Below are 26,206 nucleotides of genomic sequence, written 5' to 3'. Positions count from 1 at the left end.
ATGAGGACTTGAAGGTGCCGGAAACAGAAACTTTCCGAGAGAACAAGTGTTCAGACGCAGTCATTCTCAAACGGGAGGACCCAAGTCCAAGTCCCTAGCACCTACAGACAAGCTGAGCACTGGGTCCCTAGCACTGGGCGGGACTGAGACAGAGGTCAATGATCTTTTGCTGGCTGCCAGCTTAGGCTGAGGTTCTGTGAGACCCTGTCTAAAGGAACAAGGCAAAGAGCGACAGAGCAGATTACTAACATCTTCTCTTGCTTCCACAAGCACAAATGAGTGCATGCACGAACACACACACACACACACACACACACACACACACACGGATTCTCCACTGGGTTTTAGTTTACCTCTTCTAATAGCTCATTGTAGTTTTTAAGTCAGCGACTGCTTGGAAATCACTAATCTAACACCCTTCACCACTGCTGGGAAAGAGGCTCTAGCACAGGAGGAGAGAACGCATGAATGAATGGATGAATGAATGAGCAAGCAAACAAATATGCCGTGTGTGTGTGTGTGTGTGTGTGTGTGTGTGTGTGTACACCTGCAGAAACCAAAAGAGGTCATCAGACTCCCTGCAGCCCAATGTGGGTGCTGGAAAGCAAACTCAGGCACTCTAGAAAAGCACCAGTGCTTAGTGGCTGTACAGCTGAACTTCTAAAACTGCGGGTGTTTTAGAATACCACAGGGTCATAGAACAACTGAAGGTGCGGGCTGCAACAAAACATGTCCAACAGTAAAGGTTGCACAGCACCACACCAGCCGACACGAAGGAATGGCGCCTAGAACACGCTGGCTCGGGTTCGAGACTACTCTGTGTTATGTAATGTTTTTACTGGACACACAGAGTTTTAAATTCTTACAATAACATAATGGTTTAATTATGGAAAACAAAATCTACTTTTTCACATTGTCATTTTTCACCATGTAAGTATCAAACCTGAGTATCCTTGAATGGTACTGTGTTAGAATGTTTGATTCTAAAAACTATCATTTAAGAGCCGGGCACTTAACTCAGTGGCAGAGCTGCTTAGTGTATCCAACACGCCCACCAAAACCCCCCAAAAAGTATGTGATTTAGATCAGTGACTTGAATCTCATTTTTAAAGATCTCTTTAAGTGAATTTTGACTTGAGATTAGGTCAGGATTTCCAACAATTTTCCAAATGGCTTTAAGCACATTTCTACTTTTCTGTATCCATGTTGGTGTGTGCACACGTGTATGCAGATATGCTTTTCCATACGTGTGTAAGTCAGAGGCAGATACTGAGCCGCTTCTTTCATTTCTCACTCAGGCTTTTCACATGGTGATTTAGTTACTTTCTCATTGCTGTGATAAATCATCATGACCAAGGCAACTCGCTTACAGCTCTCCAGGGGGTTAGGGTCCATAATGGCCAAGGGCTAAAGGCTCCACATCCCAAATTGCAAGCAGGAAGCCAACTCCTGTCCTCTCAGGGCCCTCACACAGGGACTTCCCTGCCACATGCTGCCTGGCCTCGGTGGCTCTGAAACCCAGGAGGAAGAATGCACAACCCCACCCTTTTTCCATCTTTCATGCCCCTAAAGCCAGTACCACATGGATGCTGCTGTCAAGTTTGGTTGCCAGCTTGGGATGGACCCTTGCCTGTTTTGATCATATTAGCAGCGACTTTTATATGTGGAGCAGCCCCTTAGGCTTTCTCTTTTCACAAACTGAAGCTTAGATGGGGGAAAGGGTGGTCTTTCCCTGAAGGTATCCTTCCCATTGCTCCAGTGCAGATCAGACTCCTCTTGTGAATTTCTAACAACTACAGATCGTCTCTCCTCCAGCACAACTCCTGGCTGTAACATTAAGCTTTGCTGGAGTTCATTTCCTTTCCAAACTGTGAATTTTGTATTTCTTTCTGCTCCACTTGCTCTTTTCCATTATAGGTCTGAACAAGTTATTAGTCACACAGACTCAACCTTCTGCTGTCTTGAACTTTCCTCCACCAAAGAAATTAGTCTGTTGGGGGAGGAGGGTGTTAAATTTAGCCTCAGGACATAGGCTGAAAACAGTGATACTGTCAAAAGAACAATCAATACTGTTAAAGTCCTTGCTTCCCATTGAAATCTCTTGAGCTGGACCTCTACAATCTGTGCTACTCCCAACACTACTGCCTGCCAGGGTCCTGCTACACTGGCTCACTAGGCTGTGGTTACAGCATCCACCAACTATTCACTCCCTGGTACCAAGGATTAGTTAATTTCCTATTGCTGAGATAAAACCTGTAACCAAGGCAATTTATATAAGGAGGCGGTTGTTTGTTTGTTTCTTCTGGATCTATGGTTCCAGAGAGTTAAGATCCATAATAGTAGAGATGGTAGCATGGCCTCATGCCACTGACATGGCAGTTAAAGCTGGAAGCTGAGACCTGAGGGCTCACATTTCAAAATACAAGCAGAAAGCGGAGAGAGCCAACTCAAAATGCCTCAAGCTGATGAACTCTCAAAACCCAGCTCCAGTGACACACTTCCTCCAACACAGCCACACCTCTTAAATCTCCCAAACAGAATCAGTATAGGGATCAAGTATTCCAAAGCCCAAGACTGTAGGGGGACATCTCATTCAAAACACTATACTTAGGGACTTGGAGATTCAAGACCCCTAAATCCCTATAAAATAATTTGGACTCAATGGCATGTGTTTATTATCCCAGTGTTGGGGAGGTGGAGACTAAGAGACATAATTGGACTCACTGGCCAGCTGGGCTCAGTAAGTCTCAGACCAGTAAGAGGCCATGTCTCTAAAATAAGTAAATAAATTTTGGACAGTTCCTTAAGAATGGCAGCAGAGATTATCTCTGGCTTCCACAAGCATGCATACACTTGAGTAATCATATGAGCAAAAAGAATCAGTTAAGTGAGATCCGAGTTGGCCGCAAGCCATCCCTCTGTTAGCACCAATCCTGATACACTGCGGATTATTTTATGTATATTCTAACATTCTTCATTATTCTTTAAACTCTGGTCATGTCCAAATGTTTTTTGTCTGTACTATTTTCATTTTGCACGATACTGAGGTGTACTTGTACTAACAGACTTTTGTGCAGCTTGGTGCTACACACTCAGCTGTTATAACACTACTCCCATCTTCAGAACTCTCGCACCCACAAAACTGACACTCCATAATACAATAACCAATCCAACAGGATGAGGACAAGAACCTCCATCTCAGACATCATGAAATCCAACAAGATGAGGACAAGAGCTTCCATCTCAGATATCATGGAATTTGGAGGAGCCATAATGGAGGAAGCCTGAGAAGTCACCGGAGCACACATACTGACATCAGTAAAGACCACAGAAAATTAAAGTCTTTGATCCCCACACAGGAGGGGATCAAAACTGTATTTTATATGACATAGAGCAGGCCCTTCAGCAAGACAGAGGAAAAGGCAGAAATGCCGGTAGTGCTGAGGTGTGTGTGCCGTGCTGGATGCTGCTGATAAACTTAGGATTCAACAGCCCATCCTCAACTGACACATGGCTGGAAACCCCACCAGAGGACCATCTCCTTCTCCCGTGTTAACTTTATTTTACTCATCAAATGAGAGCAGGAAGCAAAGGGGTTTACACATCCAAACAGCACACATGACATATACGGCTCTCATGCTCAATCAATCACGTGGACATCCCTTACTCAGATCTTAAAGACAGTTAAAGACCTCCTGGGTCTTATTTTACCAACGGTTATCTGTAACAGATAAACTTTAGAGCTCCTCCTGATAGACGGTATTGTAGTCCTAGAAAATTAAGGACTCAGCCCATCCCCTTTGAAATTTAGAAGGAATTAAAACTACACACAATCAAGGAAACTGAACTTTGTACCAGGTTCTGCATCCAGACACAACTGAACAAGTGCATTCCACTGTCTCTCTCACTGAAAGTAGCTACAAAATCGAACCATACTAGAAGCAGCTGGTGTAGCCTCACCAGGGACAGGAGTACTGTTCGGTCTAAGGTGCCTCATTTGCTCTTTGCCCTCTGACCCACCCCTATCTAGACTCCGAGCAATTCAAAACCTGGAAAGTCTGAGTGGCCATGGAGCTTAGGAGAGGCCCTGCAGTCCCTAGCTTGTGAGCAGCATGTGTCACCAAAACCCCATGGAGGGCAGGAGCTACAGTTCCAAAGGATGACTGAATATTTGTGCTCTTTCCTTTGTCCTGTCACTTAAACCCTCCAAGTCAGCATAGGAAGCATGTGACCAAGCAAAGTGACTCAGATGCAAGCTTTTCTGGCTACAACCAGAAAAGATGACTCAGGGCACAACAAAATACCAACAAGACGAGGAAGACAAAGGAGCTCAAAATTACTACAGACTCCTGAGGTTACCCAGAAGCCAGCCAGTCCCTTGCTCAATCTGAACTAAATAGCACACTCATGATTTTGAGCACTTAATCATGGGTTAGGCATTGCCTAGGTCTCAGACTGACCCCCCGGCACAAATCAGACAGGCCCCTAAACTCTGGAAACGGAACTGACACTGGAACCCTAAATCAAGCAAGGCTGGTTCCAACTTGCAATATGAACCCAGCTAAGAGGAGGGCATTCCACAACAAAATTACCAGCCTTCTTCACAAGACTTAAGAAGACACATACAGAGTCTTAAAATAGTCAAGATATCTAAGATACAATTCAAAATTATGTAGCATATTAAAGTCAGAGAAATCAACTCATACAGAAAGACAATACAAATAACAAGAATGACAGATGTAAAATTATTTGACAGATTTTAGAGATGTTTATCATAAAATTGTTCCATAAAGGGTGAGCATTCTCCAAAAGGATGACAAGACAGTGTCAGAGAAATTGGAGATACTGCCAGGCAGTGGTGGCACACGCCTTTAATCCCAGCAGTCAGGAGGTAGAGACAGGCAGATCTCTGTGAGTTTGAGGCCAGCCTGGTCTACAAGAGCTAGTTCCAGGGCTGGAGAGATGGCTCAGAAGTTAAGAGCACTGACTGCTCTTCCAGCGGTCGGTCCTGAGTTCAATTCCCAGCAACCACATAATGAGATCTGGTGCCCTCTTCTGGCCTGCAAGCATACATGGAAGGAATGTTGTATACATAATAAATAAATAAATCTTTAAAAAAAAAAAAAAAAAAAAAAAAGAGCTAGTTCCAGGACAGGCTCCAAAGCTACAGAGAAACCCTGTCTCCAAAAACCAGAAAATAGGAGATATTAACAAACATACTGGATGTCACCTAGAAACGGACCAAGTGCAATTACTCTGAACAACTCACAGAGAAGACAGAAGAGAGGCTCAAAGGCCTGTGGTCAACGCCATGCTATCAGTATCCAAACAAGAGAAAGGAGGTATTTGCAGAAAATAAAAAAACACCAAAAATATATAAATATATAAAATTAAAAAAAATTAAAAACCTCAAAACGTGTAGCAGTGATGGTTGAGAGTTTAGCAAAAGCAGCAGCCCCAAAAGACGAAGTGAACCCCCAAACAAGGCATTCCCCAAATCTGTCTTCGAATATATCATAACTAATTATTGAAAGCCAAAGGAAAAACTCAAAAAGAGCTTCAGAAAAATGGCATTACTTATAGAGCAGTGAGAGGCTCTAAAGTAGAAGTTACACTGCTCCTAAAAGTCTATTTGGTGATTGATGTCTTTGGGCACTTCTAATAGTCAGGACTTGGAGAGGAGAGGGTTGTCTGAATCTACCGGATAGAGAGTAAGGGTGCCCATGAGTCCACAATATCACCATGTTCTGTCTTTAAGCGACTCATTTCAATGACTACAGTGCAGGTTCTCTCAACGTAAAGGGGACGTAAAACATACTAATCAACAGAAAGCTGGAGTGAGCCTTAACAAAACAGACTTCAAGACAAAGAAAGCTACCAGGATAATGAGGGACAAAACTAACAGCTTAGAAAAGTCAGTTCACCCTTGAAGACAGCGATTCTGGATGTATTTGAACCTAACAACCAAGCTTAAAAATACATAAAGCAGATGGGCAGAGCTGGAGAGAAAGGCAGGTGAGTCTGTCATTACAGCGAGAGACTCAATTTCATTCTCTCTTCAGAACTGAATACCATTAACCCTCATGGCAGTCATTTATTTAAAAAAAAAAAACTACTCAGCAACATGAGACCATCAAGACATATTTGAAAGCACAGATATAAAACAAATATGAACAGATATAAAGAATTATAAACATACAAGGATGTTGACTCCCCATAACAAAATAAAACTTCAAGTATCAATAGGCGATAACAAGAATATCTCCAATCATTTAAAAGTAAACAGAATATATTCTTTGAAGGGTAAAATCAGAAGCTAGAGAGATAGCTCAATGGTTAAGAAGAGAGAAGAAGAAGAAATGGGAGGGGATGGAAGGGGAGGGAAGAGGAGAGGAAGGGAGAGGAGGGGAAGGGGAAGGGAGAGGAGAGAAGGGGAGGAGAAGAGGAAGAAGGAAAGGAGGGAGAAGAAAAAACAATGCAGTTTATCAAAGCATCCTAAAAAAAATACTGTATAGATGCAACAACTTTGCAATGCAGAAATAGTGTGATATTCTGTCTATATGTAGACTGTCAGCAAACCAGAAGAGTAAACGGGATCTTCAACCTGATGAGGAGACTCTACAGCTGACAGCTGACTTAACAGAAAAAGACTCACCATTTCAGCATAAACACTACAAAGACTCAAGAATGTTTCACTTCACGGAGTCCCAGAAAATGCATGCAGGAGAAAAGAGGCACGGTAGAGCTAGGTGTGGTGAATCACTTTACTATCCTGGAACCTTGGGGGCTAAGACAGGAGGATTCAGACACTGGAATCAGACTAGGCTACACTGTGAGATCATGTCTTAACATGCAAACAACTAGAAACCAAAATTTAAAAGCAAGAACATTTGCCCATTCGGGTGATAACCATTTTAAAAAGGAAAACAAAATAAAGTCAAAACCCAGAAAAGAACTGCTGGTAAAGCTATGGAGAAATGAGAATGCTGCCCATCACTGCTTAGTAATGGAAAGGGAGACAGTTCTTCGAAACGCTAGGACGGGGAGGGGCTGTACCCAGCATGCCTGAAACCCTGAGTTTGATTCCCCAAAACATAAACTAGGCATGGAAGCACATGCCTGTAACCCTAGCACTCAGGAGGCAGAGGACCAGAAACTGACCCCTGGTCAGTGTGGATTATCTACTTAGTGAGTTTGAGGTCTGTCTGTGATGCATGAGATACTGTCCAGGTATTGCTTATTTGCTTGTTTTTAAAATTGAGACTGGTGAAATGAATTGTTAGATATAACTTGAGTTTGAGACATGGCACCCGCGTGGAAGAAGAAAAATAAATCATATAGGCTGGCCTCTGGCCTGCACCTGTAGGTGTACAGCTCCAACCCTCTCAACACATACAAATACAAGTCAATCTAATAAGTTTTTCATTAAAAAATCAGAGTATAAGGGAAGGGAGAGGGAACTGGGATTGGTATGCAAATGAGAAAGGACAACTTTTTTAAATTAATTTAAAAATTAGGGTATAGACTGGGTAATGGTGGCTCACGCCTTTAATTCAGTGCTCAAAAGGCAGAGGCAGGCGGATCTCTGTGAGTTTGAGGACAGCCTGGTCTACAGAGCAATTTCCAGGACAGTCAGAGCTAGACAAAGAAACCCTGTCTCAAAGATAAAAATTAAAAATTTTAAAAAAGAAAAGGAAAAAACTTAAGGTATATCCTAGTGGCAGAGGGCTTGCCTGCCAAGCTGGAGGACCTGAGAGTATCCCCAGAACCCAGGGAGCCAAGACCAGTACGGTGGGCTTGCAACATCGAACTCCTAGACACGATAAAGCATAATATGACACAGAGGGAAAAGTAAAACACAACTAAGCCTACAGGCACTGAGGACAGAAGTGTTCCACAGAACAGTAGCCCTGGCAAGGCTGGTCCCATAGGGAAATGACTTCACGATCACCATGGATCATTTCCCCAGAAATCAGGGAAGAGAAAACATACATGATAAACCTGGGGCTCACGTCACAAAACGAGGTGAGGCAGTGAGTGCTGAGGTGGCATAGAAACAACGCTGGCCGGAAGAAGTCACCACACTCATTTTAGGGTACAAATGCTGAAAAGTGACTCCAGTCTGAAGCCCAGTGTGTAGCTCAGCACACAAAAACATGCTGGCTCTGATAAAGGGTACTAAATAAACGGAGGCGGAATGAGCTTCAAGTCTGTGTTTTGTATACACACTATCTCAATAATTGAATAACCAAATAACTGCTAAAGACAGGATCCTCTTTACCCAATGGCAACTCGGGAATGAAGCCAAGGCAGACCCGAAGCCTAATGTCTCAGAACCACACCCTCAGAGTGTTAGGAAAGACCAACGCCATCCACATCAGAAACAGACACCACCACCTCTTCTTATTGAAAGAAATATACCATGTCCTGTCCAAATTAGCAAACAGCGAACCTGCATCTAATCTGAGTTCCACAAGGGTCAGAGGAATATGTTAAGTAACCACACACATTCATCAAAGTACGAATGTGAACTCTACAGCATACACTAACGTCCACAAATACAATGGTAAGGAAAACAGTCCTCAGAGGAGGAGTGGATCCACTAAAATGGTCAACTTTTTAAGAAACATCATCTAGGAACCACATATGCTTCTGATGTTTAACAGCCTCCAATTCAACAAGAAGTTCCCGGCCATTCACTCACGCACTAGCTCAGCTCATCAACGCAGACCAGAAGGCAGGTGACCTGCTGAGTCATATTGCTAGTGCTTATCGTGAAAATCTAAATTTAAAGAGCCCATTTTAGATTCAATGATGCCTTCTCCCTAACAAAAGTTTCTACGATTAAGACCTATTTCCCAGCTTCTCAGAATGTGGCCTTACTTTACAGAGGTGGTACAGTTCAATAGGCTTGTATGGACTTCTTAAACCAGAGCAAGGGCCTCTTTCTAAAAGTGGGGTCTGGGGCTAGAACACAGTGGGAACACCGTGTAAAGGGGAGTTATGCTACCACAAACTGAGAACCAGCAGAGTGAGGACTCCTTCCCCCACAGGCCCAGGAAATGACAAACCAGCATGTTGTGGTAAGAGCGGCGAGGCTGCGTCCCCGGCACCCGGCCGCCCACATGGCTAGCTTATGCCCCGAAATAATTACATGGAAACTGTATTCTTTTAAACACTGCCTGACCCGTTATCTGTAGCCTCTTACTGGCTAGCTCTTACATATTAATCTAACCCATTTCTAATAATCTGTGTAGCCCACGAGGTGGCTTACCAGAGAAGATCTTAACCTGCGTCTGTCTGAAATGGGAGAATCATGGCAACTCCTGACTCAGCTTCTTTCTCCCAGCATCCTGTTCTGTTTTCTCCGCCTTCCTAAGGGTTGGCCTATCAAATGGGCCTAGGCAGTTTCTTTATTAGTAAGAAATCACTCCCACATCACCAGCAGGCACCCTGGCCTTTTGGCTTTCAGCCTCAAGAAGGACAAGGCAGGTTGAGGCAGGAAGTTCTTGTTTAGATTTACACTGTGGAAGAGATGGTATCTTTGGGAGCCATGAACTGAAATGTCAAATGATGGTACAATATACAGAACTTGCTTCAAAATAAGCAAGAAAGGGGAACGAGTTCACATACACACACAGAACAAAACCAGCTAACCATGTATCAATATGGTGAAACTCAGTTTCATTGTACTAATCTACTTTTACATTTGATATTCTTCATAATAAAATAAGTTGTGAAGATTTTAAAAGCATCAGCCACTACTGCCACCACAGAACAACCACCAGGTATCATAGGGCAATGGAAAAATGGCATCATAAACTCCTGAAGGTAACATGTCCCAACCATAGGGACTGGAATCTACCCCACATAGGCACCAGCCACCAGAGCAGTTCTAATGATGTGAGACTGACCATCCCAGAAAGACATGCAAAAAGAACACAACCCAAGCCAGGTGGTGGTGGCACGTGCCTTTAAGTCCAGCACTCTGAGGCAGAGGCAGATGGATCTCTGTGAGTTCAAGGACAGCCTGGTCTTCAGAGCTAGTTCCAGGACAGCAAGAGCTCTTACATAGAAACCCTGTCTTGAAAAACCGAAGACAGAGGTAAGAAGGAAAGGAGGGAGAAAGGGAGGAAGTGGGGGGGGGACTCCTCCTGCCTCAGCCTCCCTTGTGCTGAAATTACAGATGTAAGTCACCATGCCCAGCTTCAGATGACACAACAAAGTGGGTGAAGAGCCACTAAAGGAAAAAGAACTTGGTTTCTGTGACCCGATTACCAGCAGAAACCCTAGCCTTCTCCAGCTTGTGACCTAGAAAAACCTCTTGCACCTCAGATGCCTCTTCTTAAATGGGGACACTGAGTTGCTATGAAAATTCAGTGGTTCATCTGGTAGCAAGCACACATGAGGTGTTGGATATTTACTGGCCAAGAGGTCAAAGACAGAGCACTGTGAAAGAAAACCACTCCCACAGGAACCCAGCTTATTCTGTGCCTGCTTCAGTTAGATTTCTACCCTGAATCCTGGAGAAGGCAATCTTTAACTGTCACTGGTGACGCTTCGCTGGCACACAGAGGTCCTTGTACTCACAGAGAAGCACTACTAAGAACTACGAATGCTAATCACACAGGGGTGTCTCCTCAATGGGGGAGATAAAATCAAATACTTGCTTTTATCCAGAAAGCTGAGCGTGGACTTTGTTAAGGACCAGGTGACTTTTCTGCTATCTGTGGAGGCAGGCCTCACCCACCTTTTGCTATAGAGACAGACCTTGCCCTATTTCCCCAGAATGATTATCCCGGACTCTTCCCTCTGTAGACTATAAACCCATCCTTAGGCGAGAAGTCACAAGTACTCTATGGCCTGCTGACCGCTGTGCTATGGGTCAGAGACCACATTAGGCCTTTTAACTATAGAGCCCACCCTCGTGGTCACATGTACTCTGTGTTAAAGAGTCTCTACGTAGTCACCGTAAGCTTTAGTGTGCAGCTAGAACTGGACTGATTGCTGCCTGGAAACCTTTCCCCAAATCGTACTGTTTTAAATATGCTGACAATGAATTGCCTGGCATTAGACTCCCAGAAGTCTGATCCAGGTTGATGAGGCCAATCTGCACCCGGTTTTCATTCTTACTCTTCAAGTGGTTCACTTCCCTGTATGACACCTGCAGGGACCCCCTCCCCCTCCATCATCACTTGATATCAATGACTCCTGTAACCTCTTGCTCACTCATGATCGGTATCAGTTCCACTTTCAACACATTGCTTCCATCTGATTGAGCTAGAGAGTTTAATATTGTTATCTATCCACTGTCTATCTTACTTGGGGGGGGGGGCTCTAATCCCAGCACTTGGGAGGCAGACACAGGTAGATCCTTGTGAGTTTGAGGTCAGAGTGGTCTACAGAGCGAGTTCCAAGACAACCAGGGCTACACAGAGGAACCCTGTCTCCAAAAACAAACAACAATAGCACCTAAATAAACAAACAAACAAATAAATAAATAAATGCATCTGTCTTACTCAATTTCCATTCAGCATTAATGTCCTTTAAAAAATACTTACTCATTTTATTATGTGTACTTGCCTGAGTGCACATATATGCACCATGTGAATGCGGGAGCCAGAAAAGGCATCAAATACCATAGAACTCGATCATGAACCACTGTATAAGTGACTGGGACTGAACCTGGGTCCTTTGCAAGATCAGTTAAGTGCTCTTAACCACTGAGTCCTCTGTCCAGCCCCTTAGCATTCATTTCTAAATCCATCACAGACAAAAAGCATGTGACCACAACGCCAAAATGCAGTCATCACTTGGATGAAAGCATGATAGCTCCTGCCTTCAAGAACATCACCATCTGAGCATCCTCCCAAGCCCTGTGAGTCTCTTCACTTGTCACCTTGCCTCCTGCTGATCCCCAACACAGTCTTCCTGGTCTCAGTGCACATCTGCCCAAGGCTGACAGCAAGACCTTTTATATTGAGACTACAGAAGGCTTTGCTCCCACAACCCTGATAAATAACAAGGTACCACTGTTTCTTCGATCCTCTTAATTTCCCTCTCCTGCCAGAGCCTGGCTTACCGGTGCTGCGATCTTGCTAACAGCACCCAAACCTCCTTGGAAAGGAAGCCTCCTGTCCTCAGTCTTCCTTGGGGTCCATACAGAAAGGAAATACCAGACTCCACTGATACTGCCCAATTTAAGAAGCCCTTACTGATCTCATGTACATTTCTGGTTTACATAACCCCTCCTCATAAAGTAACCTAAATTTAATATGGACGGCTTGCTTTACTGCATACGAAAATGGCCATTTCCTGCTGCTTAGTCCTTATTTTCTCTGTTCACGAGCTGGCAAGGGTTGGAGTTTCTGCTGTTAGCCACACCACTCAAGTTCTTTCCCCTGGTTATCTTCATCTTTCTTGCGTCAGTCCTTCCGACCAAAAGTAGGAAAGACTGCCTAAGGAATAACAGGGGGAGGCTCTGCTGCTTCTCCAGCAAAGCTTCCTACTGGTGACAGAGCTGGGTCCAAAATGTGCGAGAATAAACTGTGACAACCCAGACAGAAGTCTGTATGTTCTAATAGTTCTAATATGGCTTTCTCTGAACTGGTTCCAGAGACAACGAGCCCAGCAGTATGCTAAATAAAACGTTCTGTTAGGACAATTAGGGGGTTCCCACTAAAGATTTCTGCAATGTCCCTAAAATTATTCAAGCTCATAAGAAAAAATATTAAAAAAAAAATTAAGATAACCAGGTTGGGGCCAGGAGAGAAGTTACAACAGTCTCTTATGTTTTGATTTCCACCTGATTTCTGTGCCACCAGCCTGGATACTCTAAAACAACTCTAAAGCCATTTCTGACAACTCTGGAGCAGTAGTGCCCCACCCCTGGGAACCAAGGACCTAACAGCTACACATGCCTGTACTGAGATGTTGGGAACTTTCCATCTCCCTGAATAGGGCAAGATAACCCTTAGGTGTTGACTCAGTTCCTGGGAAAGGGGCAAAGTGATCCTCAGATGTTTCCTGTTACCTCATCTGATCTGGCAACCACTCTCCAGCCAATTATTGGTAATAGCCCTTTTGAAAAAGCCAATCATAATAGTTAAAGAACCCCTAGACACTCCCCCTTCCTTTTGTGTTTTTTTTCCTTTAAAAGTAGCCTGTACCAGCTATTTGGGGTCTTTCTGGCCTCTTGAATGCTGAAAGACTTTGTCATGACAGAATTAATAAAATCCTCATGCTTTTACATCAACTGTGGTGTGAGAGATGGTCTCTTGGAGCAACTCTTCCTTGATGATTGGACTCTAGGGTCCAACAATCCCACTGCTCAGCCCAGGAAACAGTTTCCACTTAGTCAACCAGACTAGACAATGAACTGGAGGGGAAAGAGGACTTTATGATATGGAAACTTCTTCATAAGATGCTCACCTTCCCAGATTGGGGGGGGGAGATAAGGAAGTGAGGGCTTGTTTTTTTTGAAATGAAGCTAAAAGACACTGTGGGTTTTTTGGTGATTTTTGTTGGTGGTGTTTTGTTTGTTTGTTTGTTTGGTTGATTGGTTGGCTTTTTTGAGACAGGCTTTCTCTATGTTACAGTTGTCTGTCTGTCCTGGAACTCACTTTGTAGACCAGGCTGTCCTTGCCTGCTTCTGCCTCCTGAGTGCTGGGATTAAAGGCGTGCACCACCACTGTCTGACATCTGTTTTGTTTTATTAGCAAGACTGTGATTTTAAAGTATGCAATCTCCAGCCAGTAAACTAGCTTAGCAGGTAACGGCATTTACCACTGAGCCTGGCATGGTCAAAGAGAACAGACTCCTTCAAGGTGTCTTCCAACATCCAATTATGAGCAGTGACTTGCATGTGAACACGTAACACACATAAACAAAAATAAGTGATTTAAGTAGACAAATGTAATAAATGAAGCACACATCCCCTTGAATATTTGTCAGACTACATATTCTGCCATTTGCCTTGGGAAATCTTAGTCATCCCAGCCAGAGACAGCACAAGGCACACAAGCACAGGGAGCCTTCAGATACAGATGACTAACCATGGCTCAGCTCTGTCTCTAACCCACTCTGGAAACACCACCCTCCACTTCCCCACAGAAGGCCCTAATTTGCTCTTTACTCTAGGACAACTTCACCCCCATGGCCAGCAGATTATGGGTTTTCCTCTTTCCGTTTATGAATGCTACTAGAGATCCTGATTCCTCTGATCAGAGAACAGTCAGGAAATTCTCAGAGATGTTCTTTCCTAAGACACTAGAAATTAATCTCACATGCGAACCTTCCCTAAATCTAACAAGTGGAGCCACCCCAAGAAAGAGTAGAGTGAAAGAAAAGATCAGAAAGTATGGTGTTTCAGTCAGCCCCGGCCGGCCACCTTTCTTCCACCTCACGGCACTCCCTCGGCACTGCTGAGAAGGTAAGGACGACAAGAGATTGCTTCCTGTGTCTATCCTACATGTGGGGAAGAGCTCTCCTAGTGCTCCAGAATCAGGCCCTCCAAACGCTTATCACAGACACAAACGCTGAGAAACATTCTCCCACCCTGGTGTTCAGAATGCTTTACATCATCAAAAAGGAAATCACTAGAAACCATTAAAGCCCTGTTGACACACAGTATGAGAGGGTGCTACCCAAAGGCCCTGAGAGGACCACTTCTCATATCTCAGCTGGAAGAGAGATGAGATGACGAGAGTCATGGGAAGGAAAGCAGGATGGTGGGCAACACTAACAACGCAGGACAGCACCTACAGACCAGCACACGGCTCCCATTGTGGCCGTCAGACAGGCTGACAAGGTAAGTGGCAGGATGCAGACTGCTGCTTTTGGTTTCTAGGTTAGAGCATCAGCAGGCCTAGTGTGTGCACTGTGGGACCAGCTAGACCTGATGGCCATGAGACCTTAATTAAGGCTTAGAAGTGATGAGCTTATGCTATCACACACATAAATGAACAGGTTGCTCCCACAGACCAATCACTGTTTCTAGGGTCACAGTAGATGTAAGTTTTCTTTTCTTCTGAAGCAGGGTCACACCATGTAGCACTGGCTGCCCTAGAACTCACTATTTAGACCAGGCTGGTCTCACAAAGTTCTGCCTCCCCCAGTACTGAGAGTGCTATGCTCTTGGCAGGTGTGATTCGTTGTTTGTTTGTTTGTTTGTTTTCTGAGACAGAGTTTCTCTGTGAAACAGTCCTGGCTGTCCTAGAACTCACTCTGTGGACCAGGCTGGCCTCAAACTTACAGAGATCCACCTGCCTCTGCCTCCCAGGCGCTGGGATTAAAGGCGTGCACCACCACCGCCCAACAAGTCTCAGATATTTTTTAAGTGTGTTCAGGGCTGACAAGATGGCTCAGTGGGTAGACACTTGCTACCAAGCTGAAAACCTGAGTCAAATCCTGGGACCACATGGTAGAATGAAAGAACAAGCTCCAACTGCCACATGTATGTCATGGTGTGTGTGTGTGTTCAGAAATAAAGTCATGATGCTAGGCTACAATTTAGTCTCCCTACAAGCTGCCATGCTTCCTTTATACTGTCGCACTGAGCTTGTACACAGCTCACAGTTTACTACAGGCATGTGCACAAGTCGTGTTCTAAAATCTCCTTCCGTTTGTCAGGCCACTGGCTGTCTAACAAAACAACATTGTTTATGCTGTGAAACATCTCATACCACAGGTGTGGTTATCATTTAATCTATACCCCACCATCCATATTTCTTGCAAAATTTAGTTAAAACAGAATGTATGTAGTCAAATCTCTTTTTTACACAGGAATATTTTGTCTGTGTAATGAATTTCCTTCATCCAATCATGAATCACACGTCTGGCTGTTCCACTCTCTGTGATCCTAAGATTAATCAGTGGACTCAAAGTCTAATCCTGCCATTATAATGGAACCTGGACTGGAAGTACACAGTTATCACTGTCTACAGCAAGGCTTTGGCACAAGACAGTGAGCATACCCAGGGTGCAGAGACAAAGATACACAAAGTGACCTTTCCCTGACAGCAGGGATAAATGGTGCCACACAAGCCTTCAGGGAAAGGAACTGCCCACTCACCCTACTCTTAACAAGCTTGATCAATTTGGCTTTTAATCACACCTGCTGGTACATGCCAGGAATTCCAGCACTCAGGAGACTGAGGCAGGAGGATTGTGAAAGTCTGAGGTTAGGCAAGGCCCTGTCCACCCTTACCAAAAAAAAGTGTTAATGTAAAAAAAAAAGTTTGAGAATCAAAGCTGAAGAGACTCTAAATTCTAGATCCAAGGTTCTTCTACATTCTCATGTAATTACTTTAATTTCATTGCCCCTTTTAAAAGAGAACATGGGTCTAGAGCAGTGGCACATACATGCCTGTAACCCAGGACTCTGAAGGCTAAGGCTGAGACCTTGCATAAGAACAGAGAAGCAGATGGAAGACAGGAGTGGAAGGAGAGTAGAGAAAATTAACTATGAAGAAAGAAGTAGGGCAAATAACGGATTGCCTTATTAGTTAGATTTTACTCAGAACAAGGGGAAAATACAAGAAAGAAAAACATCACAAGCCACACAGTCTCAATGAATACTCTGTCTAGCTCAACAGACAGACCCTATTTTTGGCCGCTGTATTTGACTCTGTCACTGACAACCATATCACACTAGATGTGATTCCTGAGCACAGTATCCTATTAAGCCATATTTAATATGGCCCAAGCTCAAATTGATCTTGATGCTACACAAGCAGTTTGAGGTCTACTCAAGCTAATGAATTCCTAAACAAAAATTACTCTAAAACAGGGAAATGCATGCCCTTTACTCTGAAATCACCATTCAACCCACAAAGTTGTTTACTGTGAAACAAAAACATTTAAAATATATTAAGGAACTAGCATCCTTTCCAAGATGCAACAGCTGTGTCACAGGACAGCACTGCATATTCTGAGCACAAATGATTTGATACTATGCAGGGACCTTGGGAGTCAAAACTCAACAATTTCCCTCGGCTCACTGCCATGGAAACCTTGAAATCATACTTTGCATTTTAATAAGCGCTTTGGTTTAATGATGCAGCAAATTCATTTAGAAACCTAATCTGAAACCACAAAACAAGTCATTCTTGATGTTCTAACTATACAGACACTGAGAAGTTCCCCTGCAAAGCTTCAAGGCAAGTTTTGAAACCTTTCTGGGAAGCCAGCAAGATGGTCCCATAAAGGTGCTGTTGCAGTCAAAGCCTGAAGACCTGAGTTCAATCCCTGGGTCCCCAGGGTAGAAGAGAATCAACTCCTAAAAGGTCCGATGGCCTCCACAAGAAAGTGCACAGATCCACGCAATAAACATATAGTAAATTCTCACCACGACAACATCGTGATGCTGTGGAAATTGCTGACACAAGCCAACTGTGCTACATAGTTTTTGTTAATACACGATCACTGCAGATCCACTCTCTAAGCAAAAAGTAGAATTGCATTTTAAAATAAAGTATTAAGTAGCAAGTGTATGTCTTTTAAAAATTCTGCCAAGGAAAGAATGTCATATTTATTTCCAATGGGCAACTCAGATCAACAGGACACTGTCTGAATGGAGTTGAACGAGAAAGGTAACAACTACTCTCAACTATTGGGCATTTTTAAAAATATTTCAAGGAACAGTTTTAAGGAGTTTAATTCTACAAAGAAAAGTCCATATCTCAGCCATAAGAGAAAAGAACTAGGTTCTAGCACACCTGAGAGCTGAAGGAAGGGAAAAAAAAACTTTGGAAAAACAAAACACTAGACTCTGAAACTAAGATCTTAGCTTAAAATATAGAAGGTCTTACCTCCCATTGTAAGTGGGGCGGGATATTTCGTATCTGAAGTTTCCGAATCCTGCAGAAGAATTAAAACGTTTTAAGGAACAAAACTTAAAAAAGAAAAACACACCAGTAGCTAACACAGAATTTAAGAAATACTTAAAATATGAATTTTAATTTAGCTGCATAAGATATAATGAGGGAATGCAGCCCAGGGAAAAAGCACGCCAACCCCGAGGTATGCCCAAGACACACGGACTTGGCGTTCTTAAATGACTGAAATTTTCTAAACCACAAAAACAGACAGATAAATTCATTTGTTCTGATGACTATGTTTCGCTCCCAAGCCCTCTTTCCTCAGCTTAAGCCTCCCAGGGCACAAACAGAGCTTTAGTCCAGATATTTTTGTTTTGAGATCACAGCCAAGGGGCTCGCGATAGCTTTCAGGGAACTTGCGAGGAAGGAAACTCACATGTTTTCACTACTTCCTGACTGTAACATTCAATGCATTCTTTCATCGTGAGTGCTGGATATAAGCCATAGTACCTGTAATTCTCAAATCAATAAAAATCAGCTACTCTCATGCCACGAAAGGTGCAGTAGATCTATTAAATACCAACTGCATTTAGTACCAAGAAATTCACTATGTTGCCAAACTTATACACACACAAGCATGCATGCATGCATACACCCATGTAAGCATACATGTGGTCTCATGCAGACTAACCTAGAATGACCTTGAACTCCTGAGGTCACCACTGCCTTTACCTTTTGAGCACTGGGCTTATAGCTATGTGCCATGAAGCCTTATTCATGCAATTCTGGGCACTGAACCCAGGGTCTCATACATGAAGAAAGTACTATCAACCGAGAGCCATTCCCCAGCTCTCCGTGATTATATTGAAAAGTATATATTACTATATCATTTGCTAACTGTATGGGCTCAGTGTTCTTTTCTGGAGATAGGGTCTCTTGTGCTGTATCCCAGGCTGGCCTGGAACCTGCAGCAATCCTCTTGCCTGAGCAGGCTTGAACTAGGACACCAGGTTTTGCTAACTGCATTTTAAAATAAATTCTTTAGCTGGGCAGTAGTGCGCATGCCTTTAATCCCATCACTCAGGAGGCAGAGGCAGGCGGATCTCTGTGAGTTCGAGACCAGCCTGATCTACAGAGCTAGTTCCAGGACAGGTTCCAAAGCCACAGAGAAACCTTGTCTCGAAAAAAAAAAAAACCAACAACAACAAAATAATAATAATAATAAATAAAATAGATTCTTTAGCAATCCTATGCATTTAAAGACATCCTAGTGTAAGCAGAGACTGCACATTTGTTTCCCGGCTGCCCAGACCTGAATAATCACACAAAAACTATATTAATTACAACACTTTTTAACCTATTAGCTCAGTCTTCTTATTAACTAATTCTTAGATCTTAAATTAACCCATTCTATTTATCTATGTATCACCACAAGACTGTGGCCTACTTATTGGTAAGGTTCCGGCATCTGTCTCCTTTGGCAGCTACATGGCGTCTTTTCTGACTCCGCCTACTTTCTCGATCTCTGTTCATATTTCCTGCCTGGCTTTACTCTGCTAAGTCATTGGCCAAAACAGCTTTTTTATTAACCAATGGTAATAAAACATATTCACAGCATACAGATGGGAATCCCACATCATCCTAGGACTTGGGAAAAGGCTTAGTTGGTAAAGTACTTGTGCACAAACATGAAGGTTTGACCTCTATCTCGACCACCCTTTTAAGAAGCTGGACACAGTGGTGCACGCTTTTAATGTCAGTATTAAGGAGGCAAAGAAGGCTCTGTGAGTTCAAAGCCAGCCTACACAGTGAGTGCTAGACCAGCCAGCCTACAGAGAGATTTCTAGACTAACCAGGGCTTCATAGTGAGATCTTGTCTCAAACAAGCAAACAAAAAGATTGAGAAAAACACTTTTTTAATTTTATTTATCTATTTATTTATTGGTTTTTCGAGATAGGGTTTCTCTGTGGCTTTGGAACCTGTCCTGGAACTAGCTCTGTAGATCAGGTTGGTCTCGAACTCACAGAGATCCGCCTGCCTCTGCCTCCCGAGTGCTGGGATTAAAGGCATGCACCACCATCACCCGGCTGAAAAACACTTTTTTGACCTCACATTCAATCACATGAACATATGCACACTAATAATAATGATAATAATACTGGCACTTGGGAGGGTGAGGCAGGAGGATTATTGTGATTGAAGCCAGCCTAGAGTCAACGTAAAATTTGAATCAAAAATAAGTTAGTAGGTTTCAGGATAAGAAATCCACAACAGGGGGCTGGAGAAATGGCTCAGCGGTTAAGAGCACTGACTGCTCTTCCAGAGGACCCGGGTTCAATTTCTAGCACCCACATGGCAGCTCACAACTATCTAAAAATCCAGTTCCAGGGGATCTAACACCTTCACATCAATGCACATAAAATAAAGATAAATAAATCATAAAAAAATTAAAAAAAAAGAAATCCACAACATAGAAAACATGAGGAATCTTCATCTGTAGTGGATTGTGATAAAGTAGTCCCACACTAGCTCAGAATAGAGTATAATAAAGGGTTCTTTATTTAGGGATAGACTCACAGATCAACAGTCCTCTGCAGGAGCAGGAAATGAATCCCACAGCTGAGGGGGGGGGTGCTGCTCATGTTTTTTTTATATCTGTTTTTATAGTACCCCAGGCCACACCCCAAGTGGTCCAGCATCTCAAAGGCCATTGGCTGAAGAAGTTCCCACAGCACTTTTCCCTTTTATCTAAATAAGAGTTCAAAACCCAATACAAAACTATATACAATAAGAACAGATATCAAGTATAAAAATTCAGAGACTCCCTGCTCACAATCTACATGAAGAAGGGAACTGCATTCAATAATTTTTATACACCGTAAAACAGCAAATCACCAGGGAGAGCAGACCAAAATAGTAGATATAATGTCAGTTAAGGAAAAAAAAATTGAGCACCATCTAATTAGAATATACAGAGAAAATGTTGCTTTGTTCAAGAATAACCCCCAAGTCAGGCAGATGAGGAAAGAAGAAAAGCAGTTCCAGCACTCGGCAGGCTAACAAGATGAAAGGCAGGAACAAACGCCCAAACTCGTCCTCAACCACGCACACAACCTGCTAAGTTCTCCACGCCATGTCCTGGATATGCTCTCCACTGCTTCACTCACTGTAAGCATCCACCCTGCGTAACTAAGCAGAGAATATGCAGATGGGAACCTATCTTACTCAAGCATTCCACAGGCTTGGAAGCAGAGGGAAGACACTGAGTCTCTACCCACTCTGAATACTCTGTGGGAGCGGATATCTCCATAAAAATTTCCCTAAAGTCAATGTGTAAATGGGTATATACTCACATCATAAAATCAAATGTCCAAGAAATTCTTTAGGGTGCTAACCTTTGAGAAACAGCCTTGTTCCTGAGACGCTTAAGAAGGCACACACCTCTCATTTACCGATTAAACGTCCTTTTGGAATAATCATTTCCTAAATGATCATCCAGTTTCCTAATAAACCAAAGGTGCCAACCATACTCAGATGGCAGAGAAATACCATCTATGCCAAGAGAGCACCTGAGAAAGGCAACCCAACCTACACTGCTCACCTCTGGTGTCCAGCTCAGTCAACTAGAATGACATCCTATCTAGGTTGATTCTAAATGTTTAAGAGTCAAGTAAATATTGATGTTTATAGAGGGTTTCCGCAGAGTGTGGTAGTACAGGCCTGTAATCCAAACACCCTGGAGGACTAAGCTCAAGGTCAGCCTTGCCTACCTGCGGATATGAAAGCCAGAAACCTGACAGACACTTATATACACATGCATGCTTGTAACAGTTTAATTCCAGTATAAGCTAAATGATGTTTCATTCCCTGGGACGTCACATATTGTCTTAGTTAAGGTTTTTATTGCTCTGAAGAGTCACCATGACTACAGCAACTCTTATAAAGAAAACGTTTAATTGGAATGGCTTGCTTAGTTTCAGAGGATCAGTCCATCATCATCATGGCGGTAGCAGGGAGGCATGCAAGCAGATGTGGTGCTGGAGTTGAGTGTGCTACATCTTAACCAACAGGAAGTCAACTGGCTGTCACACTGAAGGGAACTTGAGCAAAAGAGACCTCAAAGCCAGCCCCACAGTGACACACTTCTTCCAACAAGGCAACACTTCCTAAGGGGTCCTTTTTCAAACTACCACCACAACCACCACCACACCACCACCACCACCACCACCACCACCACCACCACCACACACACACACACACACACACACACACACACACACACACACACACACACCACATACATAAGATACAGGATAACAGGGTTGTCTTGGGAGTATAGAACAGTGCTTAGCCCCAGGCAAGTAGTCAACAGGTCTAAACTTTTTATGTTTAGTTAATGGAAGGGAAAGGAAAGCCTATGTGACTGAAATCCAGGCAGGGGACAAAGGCAGGAGGTCTAGAAAATTTGAGGCCAGCCTGGACTACACACAGGACACTTTCCAGACTAGCCTGGGCTATGTATTTCAAACAGCCAACAGAAACTCCAAAATAGGGGCTGGAGAGATGGCTCAGCGGTAAAGAGCATTGCCTGCTCTTCCAAAGGTCCTGAGTTCAAGTCCCAGCAACCACATGGCGGCTCACAACCATCTGTAATGAGGTCTGGTGCCCTCTTCTGGTCTTCAGACATACACACAGACAGAATATTGTATACATAATAAATAAANCACACACACACACACACACACACACCACATACATAAGATACAGGATAACAGGGTTGTCTTGGGAGTATAGAACAGTGCTTAGCCCCAGGCAAGTAGTCAACAGGTCTAAACTTTTTATGTTTAGTTAATGGAAGGGAAAGGAAAGCCTATGTGACTGAAATCCAGGCAGGGGACAACCATCTGTAATGAGGTCTGGTGCCCTCTTCTGGTCTTCAGACATACACACAGACAGAATATTGTATACATAATAAATAAATATTAAAAAAAAAAAGAAACTCCAAAACAGAAGGAAAGCATAAGATTAACAGGAATTGGCATTTCTGCTGAGTTTCTTAAATCTTATACAGAAGGAAAAAGAATACCGCACACTCAATACAAGAATGAAAACTCACTGAAGTAGATGATGATATAGCTCCATACAGTCTGTGAGAAGCACATGACCATGAAGTAGCAGCTGGTACCCTGGGTGAACAGTGGGAGGGTTGTGTGTCAGGCTCCGGGGTGGGAATGACAAACAAGGTTTTCCCATGAAACAGGAGTGAGCCTACTGTTGAGGAAGGGGCATTCCTGTCACAGAGCAAGGAGAGCTGGAGAGAAGGAACAAGTCTATGCATTGTGAATGCCAATCTGAGTGTTCTCAACTTGATTGTTTAAGGGGGTGGGGAAGGGAAAGGAATAGGGCTCGGTGATACACACCTTCAATCCCAGCACTCTGGAGGCAGAAGCAGGTGGATCTCTGTGAGTTTGAGGCCAGTCTGATCTACAAAGCCAGTACTAGGACAGCCCAGGCTATACAGAGAAACCCTGTCTATATAAAAAAAATTAAAAATAAAAATAAAGAGGAAAAGGAAGAGGAGGGCATTCCTGGACTGAAAAATACTACTGTGCCTTGGTGGTCAAGGCCAAGAAGAGCAAGCAGAAAAGTTTTCAATCTCTCTAAACATTTTGATGTCTGCCAATGTTGTCGGAAAGCCCCAAGCAAAGAAATCTAGAAGTCAAACACCCAAGATTCAGTGTCTTGTTCTCCACCTGTCCTGCAACCCAAACACAGCCGAGGTATTGCTCTGAAGCACACTAAGAAAAACAAGGAAGAGGCTGCAGAATATGCTCAACTTTTAGCCAAGAAAATGAAGAAAGCCAAAGAAAAACAGATTGTCGGTGCTTCTAAATCTAAGTTCAGTCAAAATCAAGTCTTTAAAACTAACAAATAATCAGACCTTATATTTAAAACAAACAAAAACAGCAATTGACACTAAAGTAAAAAACTAGTAAGCTGAGCCTCCATATTCCCATTCCCAGCTCCAGCAATCAAGTTTGATCTGGATCGTGTTCATTCTACACCCTGTCCCCAAAGCCCTGCTCAGGTAGATCACGCTGCAACAGTGTAAACAAGACAAGGGCCGCATTCAACATGACCATAACTCCAGCCCCGCACAAAATGGACTAGCCAAGACTCCGTCACTAGACACCCAGGTTGCTCATAACTGTCATCTCCAGTTGGTTTGTTCACATCAAGGTCTTAATAATATGTTTACATTTACTTGGCACAGTCCCAGGTCATAAATCCTCTCTGATTCTAGAATTTACCTATGGCTTCCCCTCTGCCCAACCATTTACTAAACTGAATGTGATATACAAAGATAGCATGAAACATCCACAAACTCCCCAAATTACCAAGAAACAAAACAACCCAGGGGGCAAAGTGGGGCACTCCTGGAATCCCAGCACTGGGGAGAAAAGGCGGAAAGATGGGGGAGTTCAGTAAGACCCCATCTCCAATGCTCCCCTCCCCTCCAAGAAGACAAAGGCAACTGAAGCTGCCCCACGCTAGTTTCTACGCTGCCTCCCTTAGCGTCGTCAGCAGCTGGAAGTGTTACCAGTCTCATAGCTTATTTATAAATACATGGTCTCTAAAATGGTGTAGACTGGGTGCGGTGGCGCATGCCTCTTGTCCCAGCACTCGAAACACAGGAGCAAGCACATCTCTGAGTTGAAAGCCAGCCTGGTCAACGATGTGAATACTATCTAGGTCAGCTAGAGCTACACAGAGACCAAATAAGGGCTGGAGAGAAGGCTCACTGGGTTAAGAGCACTGGTTATTCTTTCTAGAGGTACTGAGTTCAATTCCCAGCAACCATGTGTTGGCTCACAACCATCTATAGCGGGATCTGATGCATAAAATGAATAAATCTTACAAAACTAACTAAATAAAGGCAGCAGACTATCGAGCACAGTGGTTTCTGCTTGCTACCTCAGCTAAGGAAGGAGATTCAGCACAGTTCAAGATCAGTCCACCCAAACCACAGTGAATTCCAGATCAACCTGGATTACAGAGTAAAACCTGGTCTCAAAACCTCATGGGGGTGGGGCTGGTAAAGGGGAGGAAAAAGAAACAAAACAAGCCAACAAGTGACTTTAAATAGCTGAATGCAGAGGGCTCAGACCTGTAATTCCAACACCCAGAAGGCAGAAGAGGAAAGAGCCTGTTCAACATCACCCTCAGCTACATGCAAAGTTCAAAACCAACCTGGGCTACATGAAACTCATTCACAGACCTGCCAGGATTCCCAGCCTCTCCTCGGTGAGAAACTGACATTTGTGTCAAGTCTGGTATCTTAAATTTGATGCCTGAGTCCCATCAGCAGGGGAGAACAAACTCTCACAAGATGTCCTCTGACCTTCCCATGCTCCATGGTACACCTGAGCACACACACTAATAAACGTGATATAGGTACACTTGTGCGAACACACTAATAAACATGGTAAAGGAACACCTGAGCGCACACACACTAATAAACGTGAACTCACTTATACACCCTCTCCTTTTCTTTTTAGTTTTTTGAAACAGGGTCTCTCTATGTAGTCCTGAAACTTGCTATGTCAACTAAGATCCTCCTACTTCTGCCCCCTGAATGCTGGGATTAAAGGCATGAGCCACCATGCCCCGCCTGGCCTGGAAGTCTTGACCCTACCTAACGGCTGGGATTTCAGGTGTGCTTCCACATGCCTGGCTCTCTGGCTGTCTTTTTATATTGTGGTCATATTTTATTCAGGTTGAATCCATGACTTTCTCACTCTGCCAAGCCTCCCATAAGACAGAATCAGAATTCTTCTATAAAGAATTACAGCAGGGCACAGTGGCCATTGTAACCCTAGAAATTTGGGAGGCTGAACTGGGAGAATTCCATGTTACAGGCCAACCTGGGCTGCACAGTGAGAGCCCACCTCATTCAGCAAACAAAATGCTAGAAATGGTAACACACACCTATAATTTCAGGAGGAAGAGGTAGGAGGATCACCACAAGTTAAGTGGTGAGCCTGGGGCTGGAGAGATGGCTCTGAGGTTAAGAGCACTTTTTTTTCTTCCAGAGGTCCTGAGTTTAATTCCCAGCACCCACATGGTGGCTTACAACCTTCTGTAACAAGATCTGGTGCCCTTTTCTGGCATGTAAGCAGAATACTATACACATAATAAATAAATCTTTAAAAAAAAAAAAAAGGAGAGGCCAGCCTGGGCTACATAGTGAGTTCTAAACCAGCCTGGGCTACATTATCAAGCCCTTTCCCTTAAAAAAAAATCGCTTGAATATCTGAAGAGCAGTACGTTCAGAAAAATCAGGGTAAAGGTTTAACTCTTTCCTTGCCACAGTCAGTGATGCCTC

The 26,206-nt window shown here is 43.5% G+C and overlaps 1 protein-coding gene across 1 annotated transcript in view; it reads right to left on the bottom strand.

Annotated features, from left to right (window-relative positions):
* Igf2bp3 (insulin like growth factor 2 mRNA binding protein 3) overlaps window positions 1-26,206 on the bottom strand; it is a 134,076-nt gene that overhangs the window by 71,166 nt on the left and 36,704 nt on the right. Inside the window, exon 3 of the mRNA XM_050126580.1 lies at window positions 17,811-17,859. Coding sequence (XP_049982537.1) covers window positions 17,811-17,859 — 49 coding nt within the window. The remainder of the gene's footprint in view (window positions 1-17,810; window positions 17,860-26,206) is intronic.

The sequence above is a fragment of the Alexandromys fortis genome, unplaced genomic scaffold (genome assembly GCF_014885135.2).
Source record: "Alexandromys fortis isolate MF-2015 unplaced genomic scaffold, M_Fortis_MF-2015_v1.1 scaffold_245, whole genome shotgun sequence".
Taxonomy (NCBI): domain Eukaryota; kingdom Metazoa; phylum Chordata; class Mammalia; order Rodentia; family Cricetidae; genus Alexandromys; species Alexandromys fortis.
Note: the sequence above shows the minus strand (reverse complement) of the source record. Positions and strands in the feature narration are given on the sequence as shown.